Consider the following 22,412-nt stretch of genomic DNA (forward strand, 5'->3'; position numbering starts at 1 on the left):
TACAAGTTATTAATGATAAAAATTAAAGTAATCATGCAGAATTGTAAAAGACAAACAATTGTCAAATATTTTATAAACATCCAAGCCACCATATGATGTGCAAAAAAATTATGACATAGCTCCTGCCCTCTGAGAGTTTATACTCTTGTTGTAGAAAGTAAATACATATCAAACAAAATGTTAAAGCACTATATACACGTAATAGTGCTAAAATATTGTGTTTTTCAGACTATTAGCTTTGTAGGATGGGATCTTCAATGAACCAGGGATCCATTGGTTTTCAACTTAAAATTGAGGAAGATTTCAAAAAAGTGATTTTAGAGTATTTTTAAAGGTTGGAAGGAAGCTTTCTGGGCCGATAGAAAGTAGGTTGCTTTGGGCATATGAAAATAGTCTCTTCAAATTCCTGGAATGGGCAGATAGATGACCTTGAATGTCTCAATGTAAGGAATATGGACTAATCATCACTGATTATCAATTATCGAACAACTCTGGAATTTATGGCCAAGAATTTGAATGTGACATATATGAATCTTCACTTGTTTTTGCATGGCTCAACATAGTCACAAGCTTACACCTATGTCTTTTGGGGGGAAAAAAATCTACATTTTTACCTTTTCCCTAGGTTTGACTGCACCTTAGCACTCTTAATTTAAATTCTTTATTAATTGGCTTCTGGATGCGTTGTCCATTCATCTCACTTAGTTGGTAGTTACAGGTTTCTAATGATTAAGTAGATAGAAGAACTGTTAAAGAATTCTTATTAAAGGGATAGCTCACTTAAGCCAGTATACACCTTGTGTGCATAATGAGAGGATATAGTATTTTTCTTTGAAGCTGAAAATAAGGAAATAAATTATGTACTCTTATATTTAAACATGCACATATTTTGTTTATCAGTAGAACAAAGATATTTGGTGTGTGAACTTCAGGATATTAAAAGTAAACAACTACGTAACTTTTAAGATAAATGTTTATTGAAGCATTAACTAGAAGACATTAGGTCCTTTCTGGATCATAAGATCCTGGAGAAGGTTGTTGATGAACACAGTATCTTGCATGAATGGACATCAAATAAATATTATTTTATGGTACTGGGATTCTTTAATAAGAAAGACAGAGGGTAGCATCTTTCTTCTTAGTCTTTTGCTTGTCCTTGTCACAAAGCTGTCACGTCTGAGAGAGGCTTGTCCATTCAAATTGATGTATCTTCTTGAGTTCATGACTCCTGCTCCAATGACTTTCACTCCACTCCACTTGCTATTGTTGTTGTTGTTCTTATTGTTACATACAGAAATGTTCCATTGTTATTTTCAAGATACTACCATGTACACTGTCGGCAAATAATCCCCCTTCCTATTTTATCAAAAAGGATTGTGAAGCATTTAATTCTTTTGAGTATAGAAAATACCTTCTCTTTCTTCTCTTGCATTCTGTGATGTTATACTATCTTATTTTTGCTGTTCCATTACTTCTCTGGCCATTCTTACCCTACCTTCTTCTCTGGCTATACTTTTCAACATGGGGCTACTTCAAAGATCTATACTCAATACTCTATCTTTCTCTTAAACTTCAGTCTCATATCTTCAATCACTTCTGAGGCCTCCTAAGTGGATGTTCAACAATGTCCTCAAATTTAGCACGTCTAAAGCAGAAACTATTATCTTTTCCCTCAAGCTAAATATTCTTGCTAACCTCGTTTTGTTTGTTTGTTTGTCCCCCTCTCACCTCCAGTCACAAGATCATAGAAGTTGAGATTAAAAGTTGCAACACATTAGTTCTCAAAAGATTTAGTGACTTCCAAAGGTCATATAACTACTAAGAAGGATAGTTGGCATGTGGTTGGGTTCTTTGACTTCAAATCCCATGATCTTTCCACTATCATACAAGTTCTTTACCTTGCCTTTCATTCCTTCCTATCTCAAAGCCCTATATTGTCTCTTACTAAATGCTGTTAACTTTTCATTCACAATGGCCATTCCTGTTCTCATTGTCCTGCCTCTGCAGGCTGGTTATGATCTTTCCTCCAAGCAAACCCTCATCTGCAACATTTATCTCCATATGGAAAGGTCCTACTTGTCCTTCAAGGTTTTGCTCAAAAGCTTCTTCCTTCATTTGGTCTTTTCTGATTCTTTCTCACTAAAAGTAATTACATTTTCTTTTCATTTTTATTTGTTTTTACTTCCCTTGTGCTCTTTTTAATGATAGATTTTTTTTTCAGCTAGAGTAGACCTTAGATATGGAAACAAGCTTAATATAGTCCACTGACCAACCCAAGATCATACATGCAATTATTGTCATGAATGGACTAGATTTCATTTTGTAATAGGCTGGGCCTGACTTGAGCTGATAGTATGCTAATTGAGATTTAATTTTGGAACAAAATGAGGCAAAGATATGAATCAAGGACACTGGAAATTGATTCACTGGGCAAAGATCACCAAGTTGTCCAGTTGTGACCTGCTAGCCAATTTTCAGTGTCAGGCTATATAGTCCTTGTGGCTGTTTTCACTCAGTTGATAAGAAGTGACATCAACTATCTGAGCCTTTAATCAAGGCTGGTTTCAATATCTTATAAGAAGCAATATCCTGCCATACCCATATGGATTTTTGCCCCATTATACTACACTGCCTTTTAGCTTAATTATTTAAGTAATTATTCTTACACATAAATGCACTTTATGCTTGTTTTTTTTTAAAGCTATTAAGCTTTTTAATTTAGGATTTAAAGTTCTTTGAGGGCTAAAACAATATCTTCCTTATCTCTGCTGTTCCAATAGTGCCTAGCACCAGGCCTAAAATATAGTAAGACTTCAACTGTAAGGGGAATTGACTGGGTGTGATCCTGATGAAAAGAGCTCTTTTATCAACTCATTATGGAACATAAGCCTTTGTTTGGAGACATATAAGAAGCACCTCTCCCAGTAGAATATGGACAAACTCACTTTCTTAATAGATAGAGAGAGAACCTGTTGATTAATTTCTTGTAAGTAGAGCTACATTTCACAAGATTAACTGAATGGAGCTCAGGAATCCAGGAATCATTCATTGTTGTGTCACAGCAGAAGTACACAAGAGCTTCTGTACTTATAGAAAAAAAGCTCCTTCAAATGCCCTGTCCAGCTCAAGTGATAGCAACAGCTGGGGCACTGGTAGCATTTCTCCAGAAGCAAGTAGCAGAAGCAGATGTCATCACCCATATCACCTGAGAGCATAATTCCATGGTGGTATTTGTGAATCCAGGCTCCTCTATAGAGGAGAGGGGCATTGTGCTTTTCTAGGAAATGTAGCTTTCTGGGCAAAGGAAGGAAATTTGATGAGTAGCATGAGGCTGGGTGAGGGAAAGTTGCCTCATGGGTAACCTTAAGTACCAAAGTTCAGGAATCAGACCTCTTAATTAGATAAGGGAATTTCCCAGTAAAGCATTAACCCTTGGGAGAAAGTAGAGGCTCATGCACATAGTTCCCAAGGTGTGTCCTTTTTGGAGAACAAATCCAAAAAGTAGAGGAAGAAACAAGAAAATCTAGATTTGCCACCTCTCAATGTTGTAGTGAGTTATTTGGATAGAGCAGGTCCAATGGGAATAGGATTACCTATTCAATGTCTCTTATCTTGAGAGGAATTAAAACCGCTACATAAAAAAATGGTGTAGTCTTTAGCATTTAGTTCACATATTTATTAAGATTATTGTGATCTATGGTGTACAATAATGGTCTAAATGGTCTAAAATTTTTGGTAAATTACTTTTCAGTTTTCCCTGAAGGTGTTGAACATGTTCTTATGCACAGAGAAATTATAAATTAATGTATAAAAAGTGAAATATGGAATGTTAAACATATTTTTTCTGAGAATAAGAATAAAAATAATGATTAATGCAGAGAAGATAAGCAAAATATATTGATCTAAATAAAGACTTAATAATAGCACTTTGAATGACTGGCTCAAGGAATAAATTATAGAAATAATTAGCAACTATGTAAAAAAACTATAATGATATTAAAACAAAATACCATAAATTCTGATGTATAGCTAAAGCAGTCCTCAGAGGAAGAAAATATCTCTGAAAAAATATATTAACATATTAGAAAAAAATATGAATATTGAAATTAATTTATAATTTTAAAATCAAAACAAAAATAAAGACAAATTCAGTGCCAAAGAGGAAATCTTGAAAAAGAGAGTAGAGAAAATGGAACACAAAAAAATTATAGAATTTATTTTTAAAATCACTAAAACTTGTTCTTAAGAGATTAACCAAAACAGTAACCCTTTAGCCAATCCAATAATCAGGTCAACAAACCTGTAGCTGACCAAAAAGAAGAGAGAAAAAAATCAAGTTAACCATTTTTTTTAAATTAAATATTTGAATTATAATAATGAAGTGTTTTTTTTTAAAATTTCAGAAACTACTTTGCACAGTTATATGTCAGCAAATCTGAGGGTTTAAAAAAAGGGGGGAGATTATTTGCAAAAAAATGTGGAGAATCTAAAAAAACAGTATGTGAATTAGGAATATTATGCCAGTTTCAGAAAATTAAATTGAACTAGCTACAAAGGAGCTACTAAAGAGGGAGGAAAGTCAACTGGATTGACTCTCTAGCTGAGTTTATTAAACATGCAATTAAAAACTAATGTCTGTTACACAAAATAATTTTTAAAATTGAGAAAGAAAATTATCTTCCAAACTCTTTTTAGGAAATAAATTTAGTTTTTATAACTAAACCAGGAAATGATGAAGAAAAGAAAGCGAACTATAGTCTAAAATCTAATCTAATGAATATACATTAAAAAAAATCCTAGCAAAAAAAGCTTACAGCAGCACACATACATATATGTATGTATGTGTATGTATGTATGTATGTGTATGTATGTGTGTGTGTGTGTAAGTGTGTAGTAAGTGAGTTGAATTTATTGCAGGGATATAAGCATGACTAAATATTAGGAAAAAAGATAAATAATCATATTAAAAGCAAAAATACCTGTTTTGATGATTATATAAATAGAATAGTTATGTGTTTTCTTTTTCTGCTCATAAATTCATGTTAACTTCTTTGAGTGACTTATATGTTAATAGAGTACTATGAATTCTTTGCTTCTTCTGCTTTTCCTTTAGGAGAAAATAAGTTGTCCCTACCTAGTATGCAGATATTACCTTCAGAACATGTATGAGAGTTCTAGACCTTGTTACTTCCATTTGAGGAAACCTAGACATGTAACTCCAACATCATTCATAGAGATGCATCCCAAATTAACTCCATATTTTGTAGTGGTAGTTTGGGTGGGTGAGTGTTTGGGGGAAAGGAAAGGTGAAGGGATAGTTACAATAGGAAGAGAAAGATCCTATAATGAATCAATGTATAGAAATATTGTTAAGCTTACTGACTCAGTCATCATGCCCACCTTGATTTTACATTGTATTCATTTTTAAATATCTCCCTTATTTAGACTAAAGAGTTTGAAATGTATTTTGTGATGTTTAAAAAGTTCAAGAGACACCTTATCTGGGTAATTAATGATTTTATTAATAATACTAGCATTTTATTAATAAAAATTGTCATTTGGTTGTCTCTCTCTGGGGAACCAAAAATGAATCATAGTGGTGGGCTCACAATTTATATGCCCTTGGAAGAGTGAGTGTTCCTGAGGGTGGCAATCAACCCTAATTGGTTAACAATTAATGAGAAGAATGAATATTACAATTGCAGGTAGAATCATTCTAACCAGGGGGTAAGGGACTTAATCTGTCATTTACTTTCAAATTGCCCACCCTCAGGCAATCTAATCAAAGAATTTGTCCCCACCCAAACCAAAGTAGAACTCAATGGGCAGGAATTCACCAAGATAAGATGGTCTAGGTGGGGTAAATTTTTGGCAACGATCAATGATGTCCTTTAAAGGCTGGGCTTTGAACAAAGAAATAGTTCAGGGAAAAAACCTGGATCTACCCCATAATTGGTTATTAATAATCATTTATCTCAATTTGGTAGACATAGGTTTCACTAAAAACTTTCAAGTCATTTTTTTAGTCTTCTTACTTACATGAACTAGGAAGATTATTCCAGTAGACTTTAAAGGTTGGGAGATTAACTCATGGCAAAGAGACAAGTCATGAGACTATTATAATAGTTCTTTTGAGAAGTGGTGTAGAGTAAAAGTAGGGCATTGACAACCTAGAGAATGAACAAAAGAAATGAATGGAAATGATAAGCATAGGTGGCAAAAGACATTTGATTTGATGTCAGAACTAGGTAAAAAGAAGTTCAATGGTTATTTAGAAATAGCTGATCTGGTAGAGTAGGAAAATGCTTAGACATCTAGTAGAAATTGTGAAGTCAAAAGGAATAACAGTTGTAGAAGGAAAGACAATCAGCCTCTTTTAGATGTTAAGTTTAAGGTGCCAGTAGGATTTCAAATTAGAGATGTGAAACTATTATGGTTCTCTAAAGGGACAGCTAAAACATGTGGTTTGATGCCTATGTCACTTAGTAAATACTTATTTTTTTTTTGAAACATGAATTAGAAGTTAGAAAGAGTGGAATATGTGAGGTCTTCCAGTATCAAAAATGATCAAAATAATTTGCTACTTAATTGAGCAACTTCCCAAAACCATAAGATGAAAAGTACAAATTTTTGCTTTCTATTCACTATAGCCCACAAGTTTCCAAACTTTATGTAATAACATTCATTTCCCCCATCCAGAAAAATTTGTGGCCTCTGTTTTACATAAAACAATCAATACAAATAATAGAAATTTTACTCAAATAAAATGAGGAGTATATTATAATTTGTATTATATAGTGCAGGACTTTTTAAACTTTTTCCACTCCAGACCCCTTTTCCCATTTCAGCAGCTTTCCTTGGTGTTGCATGGCCTGAGGGCATGCGTGCAAAGTGCACATGCTTTGTGTTCAGAACCAAGGCAGCAGTGAACTTGCTTGATGCAACATGGGCAGGAGCTTCCAGAAACACTTCAGATTCATTATACATTTGATTTTTAATTATTTTTTGGTTATTGTACATTCAGAAACCTTTTACTGTTGCCAAATTTTTTGCAACCCCATATGGGGTCATGACCCACAGTTTAAGAAACTCTGCATAGTGCACAAAAACTTAAACATATAATTAATTAATTGATAAATTAATTTTATATTTATAACAAAATACTAGCCATAATATCAATTATATTGCTACTCATAATTCTTTTCAAATATTGAGATCAATATTTTGTCTTTATGACAGCTACAACAGAAAACTGTTTCCCACAAATAAGATATTATAAATGCGAGAAAAATTTACATTGCTTTATTTGATAAACCAAGTAACTCTATTCACACATAGTCAGAACACAATAAAATATCAGGTTCAAATGCTTGTTTCATCATCATATCATTAAACAAGTCTATTAATGATTCTTATTCAGATGGAATAAGACCAAATGGATCATTGGTTGCCCAGCAGTTGGTTCTTTCTCCATTCATATTTTGAAATATAAAGGACTCCAAAAGAAAATGAAAATTGTTTCCATAGGCCAAGAAAGTGATTAAGAAGCATGGCTTTAGTTTCTCCTATTTCATTTGTCATGCAGACTTCTTTTTAATGAAAAATATATTGAAATTTTATTTTTTACAAACTTATTATATATAGCTCTAATTTCTACATAAATATAATCACCTTATAATTCTGAATCAAAGAATAAATTTAAGAAACAGAGACTGAAGTTTTTACAATATTTTTAATATCAACCAAATATTAAGTTTTAGAAGTATATTTAATTATAAAATGAATTTAATCATCTTTATTGTGATTGCTCATAAAAATGACAATTTCTTCTTTTTCCTTGCATACACTTTAAAATGCTATGGAATGAGAAAATTAGTATATTTGCAAGAATAATGAAGTACTGTATGGTCTGCCTTCATGGTGTAAGACAATTATGCAAAAAACTTTCCTTTTAATGGGTTGGGTTTTGATTTTATAAAGTTGATTACTCTTGTAACAATATGGAAAATTATATGTGTGAAAGATGAAATGTGTCCAAACTGCATGACGGGCTATATTTTTTCATTAATGTTTGTGGACCTATATTTCATCTTGATATCATTTGAGCTTTATTTCACAGCCCAATACAGTATTCCCACATTATATAAGTGAGACTCAAATGAAGTGACATGAGAATATATCCCAATCTACTCCTTCATGGAGACTGGACATCTACAGCTATTATACATTGCACATGTTTTTAGACATTTTTCAATGTAAGGATAAGTTGTGGTGACTTATTTTTCATTCTTTCCCTCTCTCTCTGTCCCTCTCTCTCTCTCTCTCACACATACACACACATACATGCACACTTATATAGAATGGTTCTCAGGGAAAGTAGTATGCAGGATATCATGGTGATGTAAGAAACAGAAAAATATGAATAAAAATTTACTTAACATAAAAAAAATATAGGACATGTAAGAATCCTTTTAATTTTAAATCTTTATTTTTTCTGTTAGTATAAAAATAGTGTAACCAATGAAATTGTATTTTTATATTTTATATATTTATTTATGTACTTTATATAATTATTTATATATTTACTAATATGTTTTTTCCAAAGCAATTTTTCTTTCATCAAAGATCAAAATGTAAACAGTAAAAAAATGGCAATATTTTTATTACTAGAAAACCTGCTAAAATCAAATTTCAGTTAAATCAACATTTTTATAACTTTTTATGCCATAATTTTGTAAAAAAAATCAATTCAAGGGTTGAGCTGCACTGTATCAGTAAGAATCATAAAGCTGTTAAGTCTAATATAATCAAGCATTTTTTGTAGTCAGACAGGTCTGTGCCTCCATGATGACAAAACATACAAATAAATATGCTCAGTCATAAAGATGTTTAGAGCAGATGTGTCAAATATCTGGGGTTTTTTTCCCTTCATTTCATCAAGAATTCTATCTATTATGGATATACACATTGGTGCTTTGATAGGCACCTAGGAGGGCAATATTCATTACATTTATAAAAGTAGTCCTCAAAAACTCTTCTCTACCTCCTAGGTGTCTGTCTGGATCCAGTGAGAGCAGTAGCAGAAGATAAAATGTGGGGGTAACTAGGTGGCGCAATGGACAGAGCACTGGCCCTGGATTCAGGAGGACCTGAGTTCAAACTCTACCTCAAACACATAACACTTACTAGCTCTGTGACCCTGGGCAAGTCACTTAACCCCATTGCCTAGCCAAAAAAAAAAAAGAACATAAAATCTGCCCCTCTGCCTAAAATCCTTATTTTTGACATCATCCTCCTAGCCAACTAAGGTGTAAATCTTAAAAATTGATGCCTGTCCTCTTTCTTCCTCTTAATATTCAGTCTGTCATCAAAGTTTAGAAGTTGTGACTGTAATATTTCTTAAATATATTTCTTGACCTAAATCTCCACTGCCAACACCCTGAGCCAAGTTCTCATTATCTCTTACCCATCACATCATTATCTTATTATCTGGGCCAAGTTCTCATTATCTGTTAGTCTATCCCTGCTTCAATCCAAGTTACACACATGTCAAATTTTAATCTTCTTAAGACTCTAATCATGTCACCTCCTTGATCAAAAATATTTCGCTATTCACTATTATCTACTAAGTAAGTTCTAAATTCTTGAGTCTCACTATTAGCCCATTAAAATTTGGCCTATACCATTCCAATCATAAATCTCGTTCGCCTACTTTTGGCTTCAGTCAAAGCTATCTTTCCACAATACTCAATAATTTCCTATCTATATGCTTTTATTCACACTGCTCACTCCCCTACATTTCCTATCCACTACGTACATCTATTCAATTCTTACCCCACATCAAGGCCCAATTCAAATATTATTCCTGTTCTTTCAGCTAGAGATGATGTCTTCCTTCTCTGGTTTCCCATAATACTTTGCACAATTCATTGCTCTTTCATATTATGCCTTAAGGTGTAGTTATTAGCATACATGTTTCATGAAGTCAGGGTCCAGGTCTTTATTTTCTTTGCATCCCTCATGACACTTGACACAAGGCCTTATGCAGAAAAGCTTAAGAATATCTTACATGTTTATAAAATATTATAATTTAAAAAGTGCTTTATATGTCCTCTGCCAGGAGCCCAGGGCATCATCAGACTTGTAGACATACCAGTCTAGAGCTGCCACCACTTGCGGCTGTAGAAAGTTCCCTCTACATCAAGGAGGGAAGTGATCAAGGAAGAGGTATCTAGAATTGCCAGAAATCAGTAAGATAGATGGCATTTGGCATTTGGTGGTGGCATTACAGATTGGTATTGGAATAGAGTGAGAACCAAAGAGTTGTGGTGATTCAAAAGAAGGAGCAGTGTACTAATGGGAACGGGAATGTAGATGGAGAGATGCAAGAGAGGCTGAGAGCCATGGCAGTCCCTGTAGTGTTTGTCTTGGGTCTCCTCCTAGGTTGTCATCATTCTATGAACTGTTCTATGAGTGTCAGTTTCTGTCACAGTTCATTGTTTTGCTATTCTAGTACCCATTTGTCCACCCTATCCCCAGAAAACATACCAGTTCAAGAGCAAACACTGGCATTAGCTTTGAGTTCAGATACAGTCTAGAACTACTTATTTGAATTGTACTAGTTAATCTCACTTCCCTTTCCCAACCTGAGAACAGACATTCCCATTGTTGTCAGCAGCAGCAACTGTCATTTGTAATTGTAACACTATCTTATTTTTATTCCCACAATAATCCTATGCAGTAAATAGTATAACAATTATTATTCCCATTTTACAAATGAGGAAAAAAATAGTCAAAGATATGAAGTAACTTGCCTAACATCAACCAACTATTAAGTGCTAGAGGTTGGTTTCGAAGATCTTCTGAATCCATATCTGCACAAAAGGATCTAACCTTGTGCAAGGTGCATGAATAGGAATCAACTGCATCTCTGTTACTTACTATTCAGTTCTGGGCCATAGATCCAGGTTGGGCTAATGAAGGGTCCTGCATTTAAAGGTAGAGTCCAAGGATGAGGAGAAATCTTGGTCACTAGTCTGTGTACTGAGCATGGAGAAACTTCAGAAGTAAGTAGGAGCTTGCTGCTCTGACCCCCAGGAGCAGAGTGGTGACTCATTTCCAACTCACTGTCCAGTCTGAAGTCTACAGTGGAAAAATGGAAGGTATATCATAGCAAAAACAACTGACTTGGAAAATGATCAAGGAGAGATAAATACATGAAACATTGAACTACCTAAAAGTCATGACCAAAAAAGGAAAGGGGGAGCCTAAACATAATATTTCAAGAAATTTTAAAGGAAAACTATCCAAATACCTTAGATCCAGACAGCATAGTGAAAGAATCCCAAAGGAAGAATCCCAAAGGAAACCCCCTAATTAAACTTGCTATGAACATTATAGCTAAAATTCAGTGCTTCAAATACTGTGAACAGCCAGAAAGAAAGACTCCAATCACAAAGATCACAAAAGATTTAGCAGCTACCAATATGAAAGAGTGGACCACTTGGGATATGAAATTCCAGAAGGCAAAGGATATGTTTACAAATAACAACTTATTTAGCAAAATTGAGTACAATCCTATATGGATAGGGTAAAGTGAGGAAATAATTTAAATTTAAATTTCATTTCATTTCAATGAAATGGAGGATTTTTAAGCTTCCTGATGAAAACACCAGAGCTACATGGAAACTCTGAAACACAGGACTCAAAAGAGTTAAACATAAACAAATAACTACAAGGAACTAAATAAGGATAAACTTCCCATATTTTAATATGAAGAGATGATTCTTCTTAGAATCCTTATCAGGGTTCATAGAGGAATTCGAAATAGACAGAAAGCCTTGGAATAGTTCTGTTATGTGATGACGATCTTAAGAGAAGAGTAGAAAGGAAAAACTATCCCTTAGACTATTTTTTAAAATTTTTATTTTTATTATGAATTTGACAAACATGAATATTTCAATACACAAAGAACAGAAAGCTCAAATGCACCAGTGCATTTATCATTTAACAGGTATTTATTAAGGAGCTCTGCTATGCCAAGCCTGTGCTGTTCTTTGGGGGAGACATTAATGAATGTATGATAAAGCACTTAGTAAGTGCTTGCTTACTATGTACTAAGTACCATACTAAGTGCTGGAGATGCAAAAAAAAAAAAGTTTCTGCTCTCTGTGACTAATTTTAGTGTTCTCCAATGTAATTTGAGGAGACAATATACATAACTAGAATCCAGCTACAAGACAGACAGAAAGGTCTAGAAGTCCTAAGGACTACTAGCTCCATAACACCCAGGAAACCACTTAACTTACTCATCTGCAAAATGAAGATAATAATAGTATTGACCTTATAGGGTTGTTGTGAGAACCAAGTGAGATAACACTTGTGAAGTACTTTACACACCTTAAAACACTAAATATAAACACCAGCTATTATTATGCTCATAATGCAGCTTTCAATTGTTCTTTAGATTACCTGTAATTCTTATTTTTCTGAGAAACCAGAAGATAAAGAAATAGCAGCTAATGGAAAGATTGTTCATAGGCTTTGTTTAGAGAAGTAAATAAAGAACTTGATGGTGAGATATATATATATATATATACACATATACACATACATGTACATATACACATATATACGTACATATATGTGTGTATATATGAATTATATGCATGTGTGTATATTTGTATATATGTTTGTGTGTGTATATATACATATATATATTTCAGGGGCATTTGTTTATCTTATCATGATGAGCTTAAGCAAACAGTAAAATAATTACTCCTTTTACACCACTTTCTGTTAGAAAGGAAATTCATACCCCCTTTATTAAGGAGATAAATTCTATGAAGAAATTAGCAAGATCCTCCAAAATAAGTTAACATGTAACTCAAACTAAAGTGTGTATGAAGTATGGAAAGTATGAAGATGGAAACCAAGATAAGCATAAACGGTATAGGAAATGATGATTTTGGACCAAGAAATGGAAAGGTTGAGGGGATGGTGGAGGTGTCAAAGTTTTATAAATGACTCGAGTCTCCTCCCTGTACATCATGAATATTGTCTTAAGGAGAAAATAGGAAGGCACTGGGTATGATGAGTGTTGTATACTCTTCACTAAAAATAAATAAATAAATCTATCATTTATATTGATATATTCTTTTGATGAGGTATTGCCAGCAGTAGATTTCCAAAGCAACAATTTGTCCCCAACACCAATTTCAACAATATATACAATCAAATGAGTGTATTTAGTTATAGCTGTTGCTTCAACCACTTGCAATGCAAAATTGGAAGATGTAGTCTGTCATTTAATGGATAACACAGATCTTTAGACATAAAGGCACCTTATCATCTAAAACCACCAAATCTAAGATCAGAGGACACAGATTCCAATTGCAGTGTCACTTCCTGTGTCAAAATGTAAGTCATTTAATCTCTTAAGGCTTTGTTTTCCTCAGCTGAAAAATTAGAAAGTTGGTGGGGCAGCTAGGTGGTGCAGTGGATAGAGCACTGGCCCTGGAGTCAGGAGGACCTGAGTTCAAATTTGACCTCACACACATAACCCTCACTAGCTGTGTGACTCTGGACAAGTCACTTAACCCCAATTGCCTCACCAAAAAAACAAAAATTAGGAAGTTGGACTAGATTGGTAGTATCAGATTCAAGTAGAAAGGGATTCCCTACTGCCCTTATGTTGATTTAGAAAAACACAAATTAACATTATGCTATATTGTATTTTTATTTTTTTTGATCAGCATTTCTCAACTATATTTTAATCTGGTATTGTCACACTAAGGAGTTTTGCCAGCTCTTAATACTTTTGTATTAAACCAAGTTGCTTTTCAACTATACAAAGAAAAGAAAAGGGCACAAAATGGAAACTTAATAAATGTTAGTTCAATTTAATTGAGGGAAGGAAGATAGGCCAAAGGTTAATAAAAAGGGCATACAGAACCAAAGGATTTTCTTCACTTTTTTGCTGTTTGCTGATTTATCTGGTCCTTCTTTGTTAAAGACTAAAGAATTAGAGTGAGATTTTATGCTCTTTTTCATGTTTATTTTTTCTTAACTATTAAGCTTATTTATGTACATGTATACATAAGAACATATCAAACTCCTTAAAGTGATTATCTTTTATATTTTCATTGCATACATCCCACCCCAACCCTATTGTGTATACTTATTTTCAACTCTTTTTTCCTTTGATTTTTAATGATTTGTCAAGAGGAACATCATGTTCCCCATTTCCTCTTCTTGACTGTGCTAAATAAATTTGCAAAATATTTTATTCTCCTTTAATTGATTTCCTTAGGAGAATGAGTTGTTTCTAAGTCTTTCGATTCCCTTTGGCCTTTTCATCAGAGACATAAATGCAGCTTTATTTTTTATTTTCAATGTGAAAATGCATGACTAATTATTCATTGCTGTCATCTATTATCTGGGGAAAATAATATTAGAGTTTTTTTTTTTTAAAAGATCTTTTATGCTTTAGGCCCTCTCAAGAAAAAAAAATAACTTTGTACCATTAGTTTAAAAAATGTTCTGAAACTTGAGACCCTGGCTGCTCAGGAAAACAGAAGTGTTCCCCCCCCCCCAGTGGAGATACCAACTGGAAATCTACTCTTTGTATAAATCTCAGATCTCTATCATGAATGAAAGTTAAAGAAACATTTTAAACTTCTCATTTGGGCAGACAAGTTTCCGAAGAGTGTGGATATCTTTGAAGATAATCAACTTCAAAAAGATACCATGAAGCTTGGAGTATTGAAAATATATAACATTAAATTTTTCCTTTAGCCAAACTGCAAATGAGAAGCTCTGTATGTTCCTTATAGTTAATGTTTCATGGTTTCCCATATTTTATTGTGATCATCGTTAAAAAATTATCTGGACAATATAAACACCTTAGTCTTAAATATAAAATCATGACAAAGTTTCAAAAGTCAAACACCATGTTGAATATTGCCAGCTCTTACCCTTAATTCTCTTTCTTTAAAGAATGATTTGTGGGTTTGGTTGTCTGTCACTATGAACCATAGTTTATTTTTAAATAGGGACTAGTTATTAGCACAAAACTTATCAACCTGTTGCAAGTGGTAGCCACTTTTCTGTCTTTTTTGTCTACTGTAATATATGCATCCCACAATCTAAGGAAAGACTAAAGTGCATTAAGGACTCCTTATATAATAACATCTAATTCTGTAATTCCAGTAATTTCTGATTCACTTCTTGTTCTCAAAAAACAAAAACAACCTTTAAAGAAACTAAATTTCAAAAATAACATCAAGATGGGAAATATCTGCTTGTTCTCTGGAAGATATGGTTAGAATTCAAAATAGTTTGAAGAATCAGTATGAATAGTCATGCTTGACTGGAATGAACTGGAATGAATATACTAGGATGAATTTTCTATAATGTAGCTCACCATGGCATTGGGATCAGATCATCTAGTCTAGAGAAGATTGGCATTTGAGTGACAATAAAAAAGATATTTCTTTTCCAGGTTCACTTAAAAAAAGAGAGAGAGAGAAGAGACTACCCCAATGTTTGAAGAACAAATTTCAGAATGTCGAGTTTTTGATGCTAGATTGGATCATTCAGGGATCCAATATGTGCTGCTTTTTCAGAAACCTTTAAAACATAGACCTTTATCAGGGTTGGTTTGTTGGCATGTGTCTGCCATGCTAGAAGGGGAGACTAGTTGGTTTGGAAAGCCCTTGCCACAATTCAAATTCCTAATGTCTAGGTCACATTACGCATAAGGTAATTGCATTCTAACGTCAGTAATTATGCTTATCTGGAATTCCTCGTGTTCTCCAAATTGAATAAATAATCCTTTTTAAAAACTCATGGGATACTTAGTGTTTCTGGGACACTATGACACTTGCCATTTATCTCAGTGGTAACAGAAAGAGTTGGCTCACTGTGTTAGATCTTCGGCAAGGCAAAATGTTTTTATTAATATAGTCACTGTGTATGATTTTCTATTATTGTCCTATTAATCACCCTTCTAATGGGAGCTATAGAGTGAAATTCACTTTGAATCATTAAGCGAATAACCCCTGTCAACTTCAGAGGTGGCCTAACATATTCTTTCCTCTTTACTGTTAATATTTCACTGTGTAATTACAGCTCCCAATCCGTGTGCAGCTAATGATGGCAAAGGCCCATGCTCGCATATGTGTCTGATCAATCATAATAGGAGTGCCGCTTGTGCTTGCCCCCACCTGATGAAACTGTCCCCAGACAAGAAGACATGCTATGGTAAGGTTCTTCTTTTTATCAGAAATCCAAAATAAATTGTTTTAGATTGTATATTCATTCAGATTTTTACACCAACTGAAGCAGGAGAGGATTTGCCATCCCTTGAAAATGTTTGAGACTTTGCTATTTCCTAGCAATGTTGATGATTCATCTACTTTTGGAAAGATTGGCAGACATTTTAAAATATGCAATATGGGGCACTCTGCTGTTTATTACCTTATTCATGTTTTCTGTTACTTTTGCTTTTGATGTGTTAGCAGAATTTATCTCTGGGAAACAGTGAGATTTATAAGTGTAAAGTGTATCATCAGAAAATGATGATGCAGGTAGCCTGCACAACAAAAGAGTATTTAAAAGCTTTAATCTCTGCCTGCACTTCATGTGAAGTTATTTTTTCATCATTTTAGTGGGGGGATTAACAATTTAGAGGGAAAATGGGGTACAATATATAACTTTGCAAGATGTAAAACAGATTTTAAATAGCACATTTATATAAAATTTATGAAAGCAGTTATAATAGTCTTATTTTTAATAATGAAAAGTATATTTGTAACTTCATGTCTTTAAAACTAAAAAGGGAGGAGGGTGGGGGAGAAAGATTTCCAAAGCTTAATACAGTGTCTCAGTCACACATTTTATGATTTTTGTAGTTTTAAGTCACTTATCAAAATGAAATGATACATGTGTAATATGATAATAATAATACATCTTAATCTAAAGAACAAAAAAGAATGAAATATTAGCAAAGCTTATTCCTATTCAGGTTCCAATTCACTGAAAAGAAGGTACCTATAAATTCAATGTGATGAAAATTCTTTTCATTAATGTTTGTAGGCTAAGGAGTTGTGATTTTGAAAGTAAATGCAATCCTTTGAAGCCTAGTTTTAGAAAATTGCAACCAAATGTGATTTCCTAAGTAACTTATGAGCTTATTGTAATTCAGTGATGGTATAAGAAATGATTTCTTAGATTCTTCCAAATTCCATTCAGTTTAAAATAAGACTCAATTATGATATCATACAAAGAACAAATTTAGACATTTGACATTTTTACAGCTTATGTATTTTAAGATATTTGTTTATGTTATTTGCATATGCATTTGATATAGCTTGAATTCCTTACTTATACTAGAAGAAGAAAAATGATGAAAAATTCTAGGTTTACAAGTTTATTTCAGTGAAGAGTTAATTAAATATGGGTAAGTTATGAGCATTATATTCTCCATTTTATATTAATTATTGCTTTCAGTAATTAAAAAAACCATGTTAATCAATAATATGAAAATAGGCTTTCCAGGATATTTGAACCTAGTCAACTTTAAATAAAAAAACACCTGATTTCTTTTTTTTCTAGAAATGAAAAAATTTCTTCTTTATGCAAGACGTTCAGAAATAAGAGGAGTGGACATAGATAATCCATATTTCAACTTCATCACAGCCTTTACTGTTCCAGATATAGATGATGTCACAGTGATAGACTTTGATGCCTCAGAGGAACGTTTGTACTGGACGGATATAAAAACACAAACTATCAAACGCGCTTTTATTAATGGGACTGGGTTAGAAACTGTTATCTCAAGAGGTAAATACGTAAATAATCACTGCCACAAAGTAGTTGTTTGTAATCATTTACATGTTTGTAATCATTTTCAGTTTTGATTCTTCACATTTGTATTTGTTGCTCCATTTTTGGAGTATTATCAAAATAGTTGATGACGCATACATACATATATACATGCATATGTGTGTGGAGTTACCTACATTTGCAACTCCATTCCTAGTTGTTACCAATTTCCAAGACATATTTTTACTTTTCCCCTCCATATTGCTAATAGAAAGTTAATAGAATCATTGATTTAGAGTTGGAAGGGACCTTAGGAGCTATCTAGTTCAGCTCTCTTATTTTTATAGATGGGGAAAATGGGAATGGTCATAAAAGAGCAATTACCAGCCTGAAGTCTCAAAAGGAATGAATAAGAGAACCAGCATTTGAATACAGGTCCTGGAACTCAAAATCTAGCACTTTCTCCCATGCCACCTGCTTTCATACTTATGATTAAAACAGAGGAGAAATGACTCTTTAAAATCTTCATTAAGCAGTGAGAAATTTAAATCACATATTGGACATTAAAGTTATAATTACAAATATCACATCAATCGTATCAAAAAGGATTTGAGGATTCAGAAGTAGAAATTTCAGAAGAAACTTCCTTACCAGTTGAGTCCTCCTGAATTAAGAGACCTCTAATTTTCTTATCCCTTTCTTTCCCCAACTCCTCTCTCACTCCCCACTCTCTACATAGGTTCGTCAGTATTTGTACTCATGGAGAGTAGAAGGAAGTCGATGACAGCCATTTCCTTTGGTCTCACTCTAGCTTGCTATTTATTGTTAATAACAACAACAACAACAGCTAACATTTATATGTGCTAGGAACTCTGCTAAGCACTTTACAATTATTATCTCATTTGATCCTCAAAACAACCCTGAGAGGTAGATGCTGTTAATATCCCCATTTTATAGAAGAGGAAAAATCCTGAAGATCCTCCAGCAGATGAGGAATCTCCTAAAGACCCAGTCCACATGAGTAATGCACTTCAACGAATGGACTGGTATAAACTCATTAAAGTTTAGGCAACTGAGATACAATGGTATTCTATTGATGCGAAGTGAAAGATCTCACAGAATTAATATGATCTGTGTAGGTCCTGGATTACCACCATGGCTTTGAGTTTGATCAGGCTTATGTGCATACCTTCATACTTTCATTCAGTCATTAACAAACCTGTATTGAGTACTTACTATATATCAGGCACTGTTTTAAGCAATACAAAAGGATACAAAAACATAAATAATGACATCTTCATTTCCCAGTTTCCAAAACCTTATAGGCACTTATCTTAATTTGGAAGCAGAAAAGAGCTACCCACATAAATGTACAACATAGCTGTGCTTTCAAAGACATGTGATTTTATTTTGGGGGAATTTCTTCTACTCCTGCAGTATAACTCCTAATCTTAGAAAACTGCAAGAATATCAGGGAGGTTAAGTGACTTGCTAAGGGTTATACAGCTTGTATGTGTCAGAGGCCAAACTTAAACCTGTTTTCCTGACTTTGAGTTTAACACACTAATCACACTAACCACTCTGCCAGACTTCTTCTCTGCTTGAACTATAACATTTTATATTCACTTAGGGCTTGGGCTGGGACCTATTGTTGGCCAATCAATGAAAGCCAAGAGTGACCTGGGTTTAAAGCATGGTCTGATGACTTTGCACAGCCTCCCTCACTTAAATCCAATTCACTTGCAAGTCATGGCCTCACCTTCCTGATGCACCAGTCTTCTTCAAGAAAGAAGGACAAACAACAACAACAATATAACATTTTATATATCACTTATTAATTGAAATGTTTCCATTGTTTTGCAATACTAATCAGCACCGGAAGTGTTGAATGAGTGAATGAATGAATGAACAGATGAATGAATAAAAAAATATTTTTTGAATACCTTCCAAACCTAAAACACTGCTCTAAGCACTGGGAATAAATAAAGAAAAGTAACTAGTCCATTGCTTTCTATGAGATCACCTTCTAATGGGGTCAGAAAAGTTTATTTGAAGTCAGATGCAAAAGTCCCATGTACTTGTTTCAAAAATGTCTATTTCACTAAGAATTAAGAGAAATCCCTTTTCACCTGAGAAGTTACTTGTTTTCACCATTAAATGATCCTTTCATAAGGATTCCCCCTACCACAGTGAAAAAGATTTGGATCATTCTGCCGCTAGAAACCACTTAAATCATTTAAAATACCAAGCATGGTAGAGAAGGCTTTAGGAAGAAGTAGGGATAAGTACATTCTTTCTTACACATGGCTTGTTGCTGCAACTTCCAGCTTTGCTGGAAAATTCTCTTTCTTTCTTTCTTTTTATTTTTTTCAAATTTATTATTTATTCATTTTAAACCTTTTTTTTAAATTTTGAATTCCAAATTATCTTCCTCCAGCCCCTCCCCCATTGAAAATGCAAACAATGTATCAATTATACATGTGAAATCATGCAAAACACATTTCCATATTAGTAATGTCACAAAAAATATCAAGAAAAATAAAGTGAAAAAATATACTAAAATTTGCTTGCAGAATTCATCAGTTCGGAGAGTTCTCTTTCATAGCTTCATGTGGGTAATAGCTTTTCATGGCTTCTCTTTCAATTAGGATGCCCACCTCTCCTGAAAGGTGAGAAGCACCTCTTCCTACCTGCTGTATAACTAATCATCATCTTCTAGCTGCAGAGGTATCCCTCAGCCTGTCTGAAAGCTTAAAGTAGGCATCTCATAGCTCACCTTCTAAAAATTAAGTTTGCTGAAATATGATGAAGTGAACCAAGGGCTGTGCATATTTCTGCAAACATCTTTTTCATCCATTTAGACCCTGGTTCTTGCTATTCCACCTCCTACTTCTGACCTCATTAACTGTTCAGCCAAAGCTATCAATCAAACCTTCTGCTAGAGGACTTAAAAATATTTATTTTAAAAAGCATTTATTATTGCTAACTCCCACTGTGTCCCCCCAACTCCCATAGGAATAATAGTCCAGTAAAACAAATTGCCACATTGGCCATGTCCTAAAATTGATGTCTTATTCTGATTTTAAGGCCATTATCTCTCTGACAGGAGGTGATAGATAGGTGCTCTGTTTCAGATTTTTTTTCCCAGCCTGTCCAATCTAACTCTACAATTAGATGATGGTGTAGTGAAAAGAACATTGGACTAGGAGTCAGAAAACTTGGGTTCTAATCCTGGCTTCTCACTTACTCTGCTAGCTTGAATAAATCCAAGTTTCTCTTTCCTAGGTTTCAGTTTCATCATATATAAAAATGAGGGAGTTGGACTAGATCAAAGAATATTTATGTGCAGCTAGGTGGTGCAAAGGATAGAGCACCTGGCCTGGAGTTAGGAAGAACTGAGTTCAAATCTAGCCTTAGAAACTGACTAGCTATGTGATCCTGAGCAAGTCATTTAAACTTGTTTGCCTCAGTTTCCTCATCTGTAAAATGAGCTGGAGAAGGAAATGGCAAACAGCTCCAGTATCTCTGCCAACTAACTAACCAAATCAAATCATTTTACTAGAGCATCTCTTCCTCACATTACACCTTTTTAAGTACGCTGTTTATACAGACCACAATGTATAGTGTTTATATAATAGTGCTTCTTTAATATTTGTGGGTTAGCTTTAACTGTTAAGTCCCACATGCAACTCTCTGTTACTAAAATTTAGTTATAAAGAATTACTTGGGGGACTGAGAAATTAAGTGTCCTGAACAGTGTTACACACTCAGTATGTGTCAGAGGTAAGCCTTGAACCCAGGTGTTCCTGACTCTGGGGTCATTTCTTTGTCTACTACCACTAATTTTTTATTGGGTTTGATATCCATTTACTCAGAGAAATTGTATTGACACTGAATACTATCAACTCCTCATTTTCAGTGATACCATGTTTAATTATAACATTAATATCAGAATTAAAATAATTATTCTTTAAAAATTGATCCAGGGAGAATGAAAGAAATAAAAGCTTAGGCCTACAATAATGATGAGGAAAGAATAGATGAGAGTAGGAGACCTAAAACAAATACCACCCATTCAGGGATACCAACTTTGACCAAGGGTTTTGGACATCATACTTTTCTTTTTAATCATCAGAAGCTTTAACTCTATTCTTTTTCTTCCATTTGATGGAGAAGGATGGCTTATTCATCTCCCTTGTGGTATACTAGTTCTAACCTCAGACACAAGAACTTAAGAGATCCTCTAATAGATATAATTTTAATGTCCTTGAATATTTTGAGGATTGGTGTCTTCTGGAGATGTCATTCCCTAAGATAAACTTTCATTCCCCCCCCAATCATTTGAGTACTGGAAGAATTTAAACACCACTCCCCAATCTATTGAAATCTCCTCCTTCTTTAACCTCTGTCACTGAATTCTATGATGTTATGTGGGTTCTCTATCTCACTAGACATATTCCTCTCTGTCCTTTCCCCCTCTCCCTTAACTTTCTCTCACTCTCTTTTCCCCATTTCTCTGCCTGTTCTCTCCCTTCTGCTACCCACTAAATTAAGGCATTCCCTAAGAGTCTATCTCTCCCTTTTTC

The 22,412-nt window shown here is 33.8% G+C and overlaps 1 protein-coding gene across 1 annotated transcript in view; it reads left to right on the forward strand.

Moving 5' to 3' along the window:
• LRP1B (LDL receptor related protein 1B) overlaps nt 1-22,412 on the forward strand; it is a 2,189,733-nt gene that overhangs the window by 1,429,568 nt on the left and 737,753 nt on the right. Inside the window, exons 28-29 of the mRNA XM_027835590.1 lie at nt 16,132-16,263; nt 17,617-17,844. Coding sequence (XP_027691391.1) covers nt 16,132-16,263; nt 17,617-17,844 — 360 coding nt within the window. The remainder of the gene's footprint in view (nt 1-16,131; nt 16,264-17,616; nt 17,845-22,412) is intronic.

The sequence above is a fragment of the Vombatus ursinus genome, unplaced genomic scaffold, assembly GCF_900497805.2.
Source record: "Vombatus ursinus unplaced genomic scaffold, bare-nosed wombat genome assembly UNPS02014816.1, whole genome shotgun sequence".
Taxonomy (NCBI): domain Eukaryota; kingdom Metazoa; phylum Chordata; class Mammalia; order Diprotodontia; family Vombatidae; genus Vombatus; species Vombatus ursinus.